This window comes from Notolabrus celidotus, chromosome 6, assembly GCF_009762535.1.
Source record: "Notolabrus celidotus isolate fNotCel1 chromosome 6, fNotCel1.pri, whole genome shotgun sequence".
In the NCBI taxonomy this organism is placed as follows: domain Eukaryota; kingdom Metazoa; phylum Chordata; class Actinopteri; order Labriformes; family Labridae; genus Notolabrus; species Notolabrus celidotus.
The window spans coordinates 3,885,619-3,898,736 of NC_048277.1; the positions used below are offsets into that span (position 1 = coordinate 3,885,619).

Consider the following 13,118-nt stretch of genomic DNA (forward strand, 5'->3'; position numbering starts at 1 on the left):
ACTGAGTGTTTTTATATGTGATTCAGCATCCACCCAAACCTGCGGTCTGCAATCTACTGCCAAGCTGTGGCTGCTGGTGGGAAGGACGAGTGGGAGTTTGCCTGGGACAAGTTTCAGAGCTCCAGCAAAACATCAGAGAAAGACCAGCTCCGTAAAGCTCTGGCCTGCACCAAGAAGATCTGGCTGCTGACCAGGTGAAGCAAAGACGCAGATCTCGACGTCATGAACTTCTCTCACGTCAGACACACTTGTTCTGATGTGAACTCCAAGCAGAGTCATTAAGTAAACAGCTGTCTGTGCCTCCCTTATCTTGCAGATACCTACAGTACACTTTGGACCCTGAGAAGATACGTCTCATGGATGTTGCTTCCACTATCGATTATATATCTGAGAACGTGGCAGGACAGGCACTGGCATGGAACTTTATCAGAGCACACTGGAACTACGTCAAACTGGGGTAGGTCTCAATGTGGAGTGTGCATCATCATGTCTTTACAGCTAACACCTTGTTTACTGACTCTTAAATACGTATGTGAGGTTGGATGATTATAGACTTTAACAGGCCAGACATTATGATGGTGTGTTTAAGTGGAGGCTGATGATTGGCATTATTGTGTTTATGTGTTGAACTTCATCTCCAACAACAGATTTACAGGTGTAGATCTGAGGGGTATACTACGAAGCGAGTTCAACATATCCCAGATATCTTCTCCTGATCCGGCTTCACTGAACCTGACAAAGGAGATCGCTCTAAACTGTCACACGAAGCTGGTTATCAACATGTTGAGTCAATCCTGAATTACCCTGAGCACGTTTTCATGAACGGGGTGGAGAAGGCAACATGTGACCAATCACAGACACGGACAGTCAGCCGTCAGCAGACATGAATTTCAAACACTGCGCTGATATTAGAAAAATATGAAGAAGTTAAACACATCACCCAGACTAAGATCAACACAGCTGAGTTGGAAACATGAAGGAAGAGCTGAGAGATTAGACAAAAACACAGAGTGAATTCATAAATGACGTCTTATTTCTCATCACTTAGTTCAGATATATCTGACTATAATAACTCTGTTTGTTCCCTGACAGTGATCTCTCTCTCTGATTTCATCTCGTCTTGTGTGTGACAGTTTTAGACGTAATGTTACAGCTGCAGTCCTGACGGTATCAAACTGAGCGCTGTGGTTAAAGGACTAATACAAATGAGAACATGATTCAAAGTGAAGCACACACAGTTTTATATTAAATGCAGTATAGCCTACAGCAACTTCATCTGAATAATCTGACTTCAGATTCTGTTTAAGAATGATGTCAGGAAAGATAATCAATAACTGTCATCAGTATTTGATATATAAAATCACACAGTTAGAAAAAGTATCCTGCCCGTCTCTCCCCTCAGCCAACAGAGCTCTGTGATCGAGCGAGCTGATTGGTCAGTGGGTGGAGTTTCCTCCAAACTGATCTCTGATCCTGAACCTGCCCCGGAGCAGGTTAGGAGTTCAGCATGAGTAACCATGATGATCTACCCTGGTAAGACAGGAACCACCTTCGTAGTCCTGAAAATCCAGAGCTAACCCTGAAGTTACCTCGATAACCGCAAATCTGTCTTCGTAGTATCCCCCTCTGGACTCCTGGGACTGTTTTAATGTTTGTATGATCAGGGAAGACGAGGTTTATTATCCCCACTGAACACCAATGAACTGATCTATCATCCTAACCAGGAACATAACTTTGGCTGCTGTGTCTCATGACATCTTTGAGCTGCCAGGTGAAATGACAAGACAGTAGCTGTTAATGATTTCTTCTTGGAAGTCGATCTGAGAGCGTCGTCTTTCCTGGAGGCAGCTGAAGTGACCTGTGGCTGAGTCACTTGTATAAACAAGCAGTGCCATAAAATACACACTACTAAAAAAAACGTGGCTTTTAAAAACTTCATACTGTCATTAAGGACAAAGGTCGTCTTATTTAATCACTGCTTATCAATAGCTGTCCTTCATAAAGTCCCCTAGGTGTTACCAGGAAGAGCGATAGGTCAGTATCAAAGTTCAAATATAATAACACAGGGTTTCATTTCATGAGCACACAGACATCTGAGATTGATCTGTATTAAGTCAACAGCAGGGATTACACAATATAAACAATAAGGAAGAGGACACAGATACAGTCTGCAGTGATTTATAGGGATCAAAAATGCTTACTCTCGACTGTCTGAAAATTCAAACGGTCCAGAGATCCAAAAGAAATCATCATGGTTCAAATGAAAGTTCATCCAGAAAAAAGGAGAACCATGAAGGAACAATCCACACAGGAACACAGGAAGGGTTAGAGGGAGAAACACTGACGACATGATGAAGGGATGCAACAGAGACTATGTTCACACTCACTGACTCTGAGGCGCGTTCCCGATAAGTCCATGAGGCCTTCAGACTGTCCCACTGTCAAATCTACACGTGTGTGAGGGATCCCTCTCAGACTTTCTGAGCTCTTCATACCCCCTTTCTGTACGTTGCCATTTCTGCAGAGTTAGCATAAGGGAATTACCCAGAGTTCATAGTATTGTGGTGTGTCTGCAGGCATGGGAAGGTAAATGAACGCTGGAACATGAAATAAAAAAGAGAGACTTAAAAAAGAAGCAGGAAGCTGCAGTGTTAGCATTTCAAAAAAAAGTTTGCCTGTAAGTATAAATGAAGGAAACAGCCTCAATCAATATTCATCTTCACATATATGTGTATATACAATATGAGTTATATATTTGTAGGGATATATATAAAAAGCATATACTTAAAATTGAGTGATTAAGCAGTCTGTACGGTAAGAGCCTGGATCACATGGCAGTAGGTCAGTCAGTCCCTTAAGCACCTTGAATTTGAGGAAAGTAAAAAATTGTGCAATGAAACTTCCTGACTCTGCTAAGGTGAGCTACATGACGCCATGCAGGTTACATGTGAAGTCACAAAGTGCAGTCTCACTCCCAGTTCTAAAGTTTGAGTCATTACAGTTCAAACTTTACAGGTGACGTCAATTCAGTCAAGAAGGGCTCAGGGTTTAGGGAGGACACCCAGGCCCAATCTCAGTGTCCTCCCTGAACCCTGAACCCTAAACCCTGAGCTTAACCACAACATTCAAAATATATAAAACTATAAATATATAAATTATATTGTATATACACATATATGTGAAGATAAATAGATTTAGGCTGTTTCCTACATTTATACTTACAAGCAAACATTTTGTAACGTCAACATTGGTTGAACCTTTCATGCTTCTTGTATCATATCTCTTATTATTTCATGTTACAGTGTTCGTTTTCCCTTCTATGCTCAGAGGCTTCCCCTGGGAATCCAGTGTTTCACACATAGACTGTATATAATATGGACATAGTATCTGTGACATCACCCATCTTTTTTTAAGAGCTGTTTTGAGGCCAATCGTCAACGGGAGCCATATTGCTGCTGTTGAGCGATTGTGATGCAAAGAGGCGGCTTTGAGCCTCCTTGCCAACAGCTACAGTGTTCCCACCTGTCAATCAAGTCAGCTGTGCCTCTCATTGGAAGACTCGTAATCTTAATATCTTGAAATTGCAGCGTTAGAAAAAAATTCACCCCTGTCCAGTGTGTGCCAATCAGGGGAGCTAACCAGTCTACACTCATTTTTTGAACCAGGCTGTAAACATGTTTATTTCTGCTGTAAAGATCGTCTACTTTGAATTGGTGTGTATGTGGTTTCTGGTACTTCAGGAATCAGCCTCAGGCGGATTCTCAATGAACTGCAGTTTTTAGCACTTCCACATTGGACTCATATTTTTAGACCGGAGGTTGCTGCTTGGTTTCACATCACACTGATATGAATTCTGTGTGTAAAATGTTTCTATCCTCTTGACACTGGTTCACAGAACAATGTGTGGTGTGAAGTCAAACACGCCGGATCCAGGGCAGGTTTCGAAGGTTTATTTTCAACAGAAAGGATCAGCTCAGTGCAGACAAAGGAGTGAGTTCGGATGTGGATGATTTGTACTATTACAAACAAAAGGGACAAAATAGGAGATAGGAAATATCTAAATAAACAATGTCACATAAAGATAATATAGAAATAAGGCATCACTTACATCAGTAATGCATCCACTCCAGGTAATTCTTCAAAACCACATGGCACAAACATTTCAACAAAGGAGTCACTGGCACATGGCAGGTTTGGAGGGAAAAGGGGAAACAAAGGCTTGGGTGCAGGCTTTTATAGTGTTGGGGGCACGGCTTGGTTGATCAGGTGTGGTCTGGTGAGTAAACATGCAGGTGGAGTGGAGACTTGTGATTCAACACTGGGTAATTCCCTTACGCTAAGTCAGCAAAAATGCCCACTTATGGAAAGGGGGCATAAAGGGCTCAAAAAGTCTGAGAGAGATCCCTCACACACTTGATGATTTGACAGAGGGACAGTCCTAAGGTCTCACGGACTTAACAGGAACGCACCTCTAAGGCTGTTTTCGAAACCGCCTACTATACTAGCAGTACGTACTGATTCAAAAATTCATTAAGAAGTATGTGAACAAGAGCAAAATCTGCAGGATGCCAAACCCCCCGGTTGTCTACTGATTCAGGAACATTTCACAGTATGTATCAGACCAGTCTGCCTCGCGTACTGTTTCCCAAAATGCACAGCGCTAACGTTCCACTTTTTCTTTTTTCTTCATATTTGACTGGGATCCCAGTTTTTAGGTGCTGTGAAAATAATTAAATTCCATATAAACCACTTCTTAACTTCTTAAATCATAAGTGATGCTAAAGAAGCAGCTTCTCTATCAGCTCGGTCGTTGTTTACTTCCACTCTCCGATACCAGAAATCCAGCGCCGCCTGACCCAGCATCCTGCAGACCAGATCCAACAGAACAGTCATACTACAGACTAAATTCAAACACAGTATGTAGTAGGCAGTACCTACTGCCTACTGCATTAGTAGGTAGTATGTAGCAGGCCATTTTGAAAACAGCCAACACATCAGTGAGTTTGTGAGTGTGGACATTGAGATTGGGCCTCAGATTCGGCCATTAAATTCTAACAGGCCGATCAGACACAGGTGAGACAAAGAGGCTTAGGGTTAGGGTTAGTCAAGATCACACATGTGACAAACACATCTTCTCAATAAGAGACACAGCTGCTTAAGGCTTTCATCACCTTGTTAGGAAAACACCTTGAGTGCAGCTAACAAAGAGCAGTTCAGTCATTTTCTCTTCTGCTTCCTTACAATACGATAGAATGTTTAGCTGCTTTTTACTCATCTTTAGAAAGATACGGGTTCAAGGCACTTCTGCACTTGCATAACTTTTCACACCCCACAGCTGTGTCTCCTCAGTTTAACCTAACACTGGAAACCTTGTGGACTTACTATGATTAAAAAATAACATTAGAAGGGATTGGTTGATTGTTTCCTTGACACATTGAAGCATGAAGCACTGCACTCAAAAGAAATGAAAGAGAGCAAACTTATTTAAATAAGCTTTTGGCAAGTTTTATGAACCTCTGGATTGCATCTTCGAGGACAAGTCCAAAGCTGTCATACATGGTGTTAAATTCTTTAAATAAACACATGAGTTTATTAAACAAACACAGCTTTGATTAAGGAGGGGATGTTCCACTGCCCTAGTGACTCTGCAGTAATACTAAAAGCCTTCATTTGCATCCACACAGTTAGTAATCCCGTCATTCAGCTGATCTTCCTGCACTCTTCCTGCAGCCTGGATTATGTGTTTAATATTTTGAATTCATAGTTTGATCTCAAATTAAATCTGCTATTCTGCAGGCATTTGACTCGACAATGTTTCTGATCAGTCACATGCTGCAAACAACGGGCCTTTAACACGAGCAAGTTCATGGACACATCTGGAGCACATTATCAGCATCACATCACTGAAGACAAAATAAACAGATTTATGTATCAGTTTAGCAATAACTTGCTTCCAATAATTTACACCCAGCTGAAAAAGCCTTCTTCTTCTTCTTCTTCTTCTTCTTCTTCTTCTTCTTCGTCTTCTTCTTTTTCCTGGAATTGGCATGTTGTGTCCTCGTTATCCAGTCCAATTGAAAAATAATCTTAGGTGCTGCACCGGCTGCCAGCAAAGGTCAGGATTGTTTTTTATCACGTTAAAGGCACTTCATGGCTCTGAATTTTACAACCCTGACATCACTCAGAACCATTGAGGTCACTAAATGAAAACCTGATGGCTATTTCGCGTGACCAAACAAAAGCCAGAGGTAAAGGATGTTTTACTCTCACAGCACAAAGTCGGACTCTCCCATTAAATCAGCTGAATCTGCAGAGAACATTTTAAATTCCATATAATCACAACACGACACGTCTTTTCTCTGTGAGTTTATTTTTGTGTCCATATTTCAGAACTTGAATGATTTCCTCTACTAAGCCTTCTTGTGAACTTTGTTTAAAAGGTGCTTCTAAAGAACAGCTAACTTACTTTACTTACTTTAAGTCGGCCTTATTCCGGCTGGGTTCAGTCACTGTCAGGATGAATGAGTGAATGAATAAAGCAGACAGAGCTCAGGTTCAGAGTGTTGCTGTTGTATTGTTTGCGTCCATCCTGCTCACTTTCCTCCTCTCTCTTCTTTGAACTACAGACATGCAGCCCAACTGATCGAGGGAGTCACCAGAAGGTTCTCAACACAGTTCGAGTTGAAGGAGGTAAATGAATATAAGTGCTTTCTGATGTCAGGATGAAAATGAAAGTAAACAGTGTTAACCATATCCTGTATAAATAACGGACGTAGTATCTGTGACGTCACCCATGTGTTTCTGAAGCACTGTTTTGAGGCCAATTGGCGGTGGCAGCCATATTGGAAATGCTGAACTCAATATAACTGCTGTTGAGCGAGTGTGAGGTAAAGAGGCGGGCTTTGAGCCTCCTTGCTAACAGCTACAGTGTTCCCGCCTGTCAATCAAGTCAGCTGTGCCTCTCATTGGAAGACTTGTAATCTAAATATATTTGAAATTGCAGCGTTAGAAAAAAACTCACCCCCGTCCAGTGTGTGCCGATTGAGAAAAAAAAGCTAACCAGTCTACACTCATGTTTTGTACCAGGCTGTAAACATGTTTATTTCTGCTGTAAAGATCGTCTTCTTTGAATTGGTGTGTATGTGGTTTCCGGTACGTCCGGAGCCAGCCTCAAGCGGATCCTCCATGAACTGCAGTTTTTAACACTTCCACATTGGACTCATATTTTTAGACTGGAGGTTGCCACTTGGTGTTGACCTGTGGTGAAGTCCACGTCTTCATTACTTAAGTCAAAGTATAGATCCTCCTGGTCAAACATTACTCCAATACAAGTGAAAGTTGTTCAGTCAGATTCTGACTTGAGTTAAAGTCCTGGAGTACTTGATTTTAAAAAGACTGAAGTATTCAAAGTACTTTTTAAAATATCTCTAAGCGTATTTTCACAAAGCATGAGGTCAGTCAAGAATGCATGGGTGAACATTCTGCTCCGTTCTGTTTATCTAGAAAACATGATTTCATATGTAAAAAGTCTACCATGAAATCTAAACTAAGTTACTACAAGCACAGACAAGTTTACAATGTTCCTCTGGAATCAAAGCAGTGTGTTAGCTCCAGACCTCCACATGCTGTCTCAGGTTAGATGCTGATGTTTTGGAGGCTGTGATGAAGTTTGTGTGGTAAACAGATCAGAGATTTACAACAATACAAACAATCATTCTTTATTTCAAAACCTCAAACGTGGGTTTAAAATATGGCCGTGGTGCTCAGGTAGAGAATCATCATCCTTCTCAGTCATAGCCATCATCACCACGACTAAATGAACGCACTGATCTGAAGAACGTTTGATCTACGCTCAACCCAGGTACGGCTACACCACTGAGACAAACCAAACACAAGTACACCAACAGATTACAGTCTTTGGGATCTGATTTCAGAAAAGAAGACTCATCAGCTGACTTCAAAGATAAAGTAGAGAGTAACTAGAGCACTGATAGAAATGTAAAGGAGTCAAAAGGATGAGATTTGTCTTTAAATGGAGTTAAAGTAAAAAGTTCCCCCATAAGTAATACTCAAGTAAAGTACAGAACTCAAGTAAATGCACTTTGTCACCAACACTGGTGTGGACACTCCCATTATTCCCGTCACAGACCGATAATAGATTTACAATCAATGAGTAACAGCATACACCCTGATATCCTATCACTGAGTTCCAGTAGAACGTTTCCCCTAAGTTCAAACCACACTGGACTTTTTTAACTTCCAAAGAAAGAGAGTTATTATTTCCACCGTCTCTGCCAGCGAATTCATTCACAATAAAACCAGCGATGAGTTCATCCTACCAACACGTATTGTGCAATCAAAGCTTCCTCCGCCCGATTGTTCTGTGAATCCCTGCTCACCCTGGAGTAAGCAGTGCATTTCTGGAGGACTATATTTAGCAGTGGATTAAAACACATTTAAGAACACATGACTGTGGTGAGCTTCAACAGAGGCAGGATTGTGAAGGTAAACAAAAAACAACAGTGTTAGTGTTCTCGGTGAGAGAACAGGTCACAGAGGAATCAGACAGTCAGGACAGCTTGACACTAAGTCTTTGGGGATTTTAAAATAAATCAGTACATTTATTATTTCCCCTTACAATCTTTACTTCAATGAGACTATGTTATAAACATGTTAGAGCTTCATAGCGCTGACAAACTGAAATACTTGAGCCCATTGACTGTCTCTTTCCCCGTCAAGCTTTCTATTCTCACACCAGCAGCAGTAATGACAGACGTACCGCTCTAAGTCCATTGAACGTCTGAAACAATGGCTCTTTGATTTCTGACGGATGTGGATAAAAACAGCGTTGTCATTTATTTCCCCAAATGACAGGAGCTGCTGACAGATCGAATCTGCTGTGGCTAATTACAATCCTGAGCTCCATGGTGGAACTCAGACCATGAAAGCCTTTTCTTGTTGTTCGAAGCCCGACACGATAATTTAGGATAAAGTGCCTGGTTACAGTTGCTGTGTGCTAAATCTGTAAATTGCTGTTCAGGGAAGGGGCTCCTCTTCCAACACCATTCTGTCTCTGTCCTTTTAACACGTATGATATCCAAGCTTGAACTTTGATACATCATGTTTTTTAATCTACAAATGCATCCATCACATACAAATCAAGACCTTCTCAAAGGATCTTCAGGTTCATCCCCAAACTATGTGGAAGCTTAAAGTCTACGTCTGCGTTTATGTCCTCTTGTGGATGCATTTTGTTTCATACAGTCTCTAACGTCACTGTTCGATCTCTCCGTGTGTTCAGCTGGAGCAGTTTGAGACGGACTACGGGATTTCTGCTGCTTCCAGAGCCGTGGAGCAGGCCATAGAGCAAACCCGAGTGAACATCCAGTGGATCAGTGAGAACAAAGACGCCGTGCTCGAGTGGTTTGAGAGCGAAACAGCTTCATAGAGCGGACATTATTAAACATCCTCTGTTATTTTTGAGCCTCACAGATCATTGATGCACGCGGTTTTCAAAATTGCAACGTCACTTTATCCATGAAAGACAATCCCAATCAAGAGTTAGCTTCACTTTGCCTCAGAGAGATGATCATGAGAGTCAGACTATCAGAGCTGTGATCTTCATAAACACAGAAACATCGTATAGATCTACAATTGATGAAAGAATGTGGTTAATGTGTGATACTTAGCGGTGTTTATGTATATACTAATGTGCATTATTTATACAGTATTTTCTGTCAGTCATGAGATTACCGGTGCTGATTTTTGCACATGATGCTGTTTCAAAGTGTTTTTATTTTCCATTGTTTACGACTTACTCACATAACGTAAAGGACCAGACGTCGTCAAAAGAAATAATGCATGATGGTACTTGTTCAATGATACATAAGACACCAAAATAATAGTAATAATTAAGATATACCAAGTGTGCATTGCAGTAGTATTTTATTCTAAATGTGTCCAGGAAGAGGTATTTAATAGACCTGAAATGCAACAGCTAAATTCATAAGCACTTTGCTAATCTCTAGACTAGCTTGTCAACATTTGCATGGATCAGAACCTTCTCTGTTTATCTTCAGAGTCTGTCTTTATGTGTGTTATATATATTGTAAAAAAACACAATCAGATGATTATTCTTTTTTTGGTACGTGGTTATTTGAACAATAAAATATTGACATACTGTGTAACTTTTACTGTATTTATGTTTGATCAGGTGTATTAACTGTAATCTAAGAATCCTCAAAAAGACCTTAAAAAAGCATCAAATACAAAGTTCCTCATGCAGCCATGGGATATCTTTGACGTATGTTCAACACCTCAAGGTATGGAGACAAAAAAAAAGGTGAATATTTAGCGCCACCTAGCGGTCAGATTGGAGAATGACATGCACCCCCAGAGTGAGAGAGCTAATCAGAATCAGAATCAGAATCAGCTTTATTCGCCAAGTATGCTTGAACACACAAGGAATTTGACTTTAGTAAACTGTGCTCTCTTTGTACAAGGCATAAGAATAAGAATAAGACCTACAATAAAAAATAAAATAAAAATATAATAACAATAACCTTAGCTATAAATACAAAGAAACAACAAATAGGCTTGACTAATATGTACAGGCTAAAATAATATGATAAAGTGCAGTGGTGAGTTGCAGAGGTAGTTTTTACATTATAAAAATATTGAATGCTGCTTGAGAATTGTTGCATTGTGTATCTACATGTATATTTACAGAGAGTATTTATCTGACAGGTATGACACTGTTATGGTTTAGTGTTCATCAGAGTGACAGCCTGGGGGAAGAAACTGTTCTTATGGCGGGTTGTTTTAGCGCACAGTGATCTGTAGCGCCTGCCGGAGGGGAGGAGTTTGAAGAATTTGTGTCCAGGGTGTGAGGGGTCAGCGGTGATGCTACCTGCCCGTTTCCTGGCCCAGGACCGGTACAAGTTCTGGATGGGGGGCAGGTCGACACCGATGATTTTTTCTGCAGTCCTTATAGTCCGTTGCAGTCTGTGTTTGTCTAGTTTGGTTGCAGAGCCAAACCAGACAGTGATGGAGGTACACAGAACAGACTGGATGATGGAGGTGTAGAACATGATCAGCAGCTCCTGGGGCAGGTTGAACTTCCTGAGCTGACACAGGAAGTACATCCTCTGCTGGGCCTTTTTTCTGATTGTGTCTATGTGGGAGGTCCACCTCAGGTCCCGGGAAATAGTGGATCCCAGGAACCTGAAAGAGTCCACAGTAGACACAGTTCTGTTCAGGATGGTGAGGGGGGGGAGTGGGGGGGGGGGGGGGGGGGGGGCTTCTCCTGAAGTCCACTGTCATCTCTACCGTCTTGAGCGGGTTCAGCTCCAGATGGTTCTGACTACACCAGAGAGCCAGCTGTTCCACCTCCTGTCTGTAAGCAGACTCGTCTCCGTCCTGGATGAGACCGATGACGGTGGTGTCGTCTGCGAACTTCAGGAGTTTCACCGAGGGGTCCCCTGAGGTGCAGTCATTGGTGTAGAGGGAGAAGAGCAGTGGGGAGAGAACACATCCCTGTGGGGCGCCAGTGCTGATGGTCCGGGTGCTGGATTTGATGCTCCCCAGCCTCACCTGCTGTCTCCTGTCTGTCAGGAAGTTGGTGATCCACTGACAGATGGAAGTCGGGACTGTGAGCTGGGTGAGTTTCTTGTGCAGGATGTCTGGTATGATGGTGTTGAACGCTGAGCTGAAGTCCTAATGTGATGCTTCTAATGATCCTTCTTCTACCGAGACTTTACAATCAAACATTTCAATCAATGCAAATTCTCAATCTCTTCTTCTTCTTTTTCTTCTCCTTCAATGCATTTTCAGCTGCCTTTACTAAATACAATAATGCATATGGCCCTCACTAGTTTGTTCGTTCTGAGCTACTGTAGAAATATGGTGGTGCAAGATGGCGGCTTCCGTGAACAAGAACCCACTCCAGATTTAAAGGCCCAATCTCAATGTCCTCCCTAAACCCTGAACCCCGAGCCCTTCTTGACTTAACTGACGTCACCTGTAAAGTGACTGAGGGCAGGAGGCTGTAGAACTGTGAACTGGACAGCACTTTGTGACTTCAAACGTGACCTGCATGGCGTCATGTAGCTCACCTTAGCGATATTAGAAATTTTTATTGCACAATTTTTACTTTCCTCAAATTCAAGGTGCTTAAGGGATGGACTGATCGTCATGTGATCCAGACTCTTACCGTACAGACTGCTTAACCACAACATTTAAACTATATGAATTATACTGTATAAACATATATGTGAAGATAAATAGATTAAGGCTGTTTTCTATATTTAAGAAGGAAGAAAGAAGGGGGGAAATTCAACTTTTTCACTCCTGCTATTTTTTGGACATGCTACACGCACAGTTTTTGTATATACATACAATGCACACACATGTAGCGATCATGCTTAGGGAGAGATGTCAGAGTGAGGATACTGCCATCAACCAGCGCACACCGAGCAGTTGGAGGCCCGGTGCCTTGCTCAAGGGCACCTTGGCAGTGCCCAGGCAAGTGAACCAGCACCTTTCCAGCTACCAGTCCACTTGCCAAACTTCGTCCATACTGGGACTTGAACCGGCAACCCTTCGGTTCCCAAGCCAAGCCTCTATGGACTGAGCTACTGCTGCCCCATTTATACTTACAGGCAACTCTCATGCTTCTTGTTTACTATTGCACTTTTTTAAATTTCATGTTACGGCGCTCGTTTACCCTTCCATGCTCGCAGGCTTCCCCTGGGAATCCAGTGTTTCACATAACAATGCTAGGTCCACATCTTTATGCTTCCGTCCATCAACTCTTTTCATGATATCCATTTCTTCTAAGGCTCCTATTGAATAAATAGTCTCAGCTCGAGTCCAACGCTTGCTTCGGGCGTCCATCCTGGAATATGTGCCCGCCAGCGCGGAATATGTGAGTCATCGCGACAGGACAAGGGAACGAGCATGCACAGATAGACCGGCATTAATTTAAAGCAGAACGAATGTATATATGATTGAGGAATTATTCAATTCAGATTTAAAATCAGAATAAACCAGACTAGGGATGCTCCGATCAGGTTTTATGCTGCTGATTCCTATACCGATCAGCCATGAGTACCGATCAC

At 42.0% G+C, this 13,118-nt stretch overlaps 1 protein-coding gene across 1 annotated transcript in view; it reads left to right on the forward strand.

Moving 5' to 3' along the window:
- Positions 1 to 10,117, forward strand: part of anpepa (alanyl (membrane) aminopeptidase a) — a 32,931-nt gene extending 22,814 nt beyond the window's left edge. Inside the window, exons 17-20 of the mRNA XM_034685928.1 lie at positions 27 to 194; positions 317 to 457; positions 6,627 to 6,690; positions 9,302 to 10,117. Of these exons, the coding sequence (XP_034541819.1) occupies positions 27 to 194; positions 317 to 457; positions 6,627 to 6,690; positions 9,302 to 9,448 (520 nt within the window). The 3' untranslated portion in view covers positions 9,449 to 10,117. The remainder of the gene's footprint in view (positions 1 to 26; positions 195 to 316; positions 458 to 6,626; positions 6,691 to 9,301) is intronic.
- The last annotated feature ends 3,001 nt before the right edge of the window (positions 10,118 to 13,118 follow it).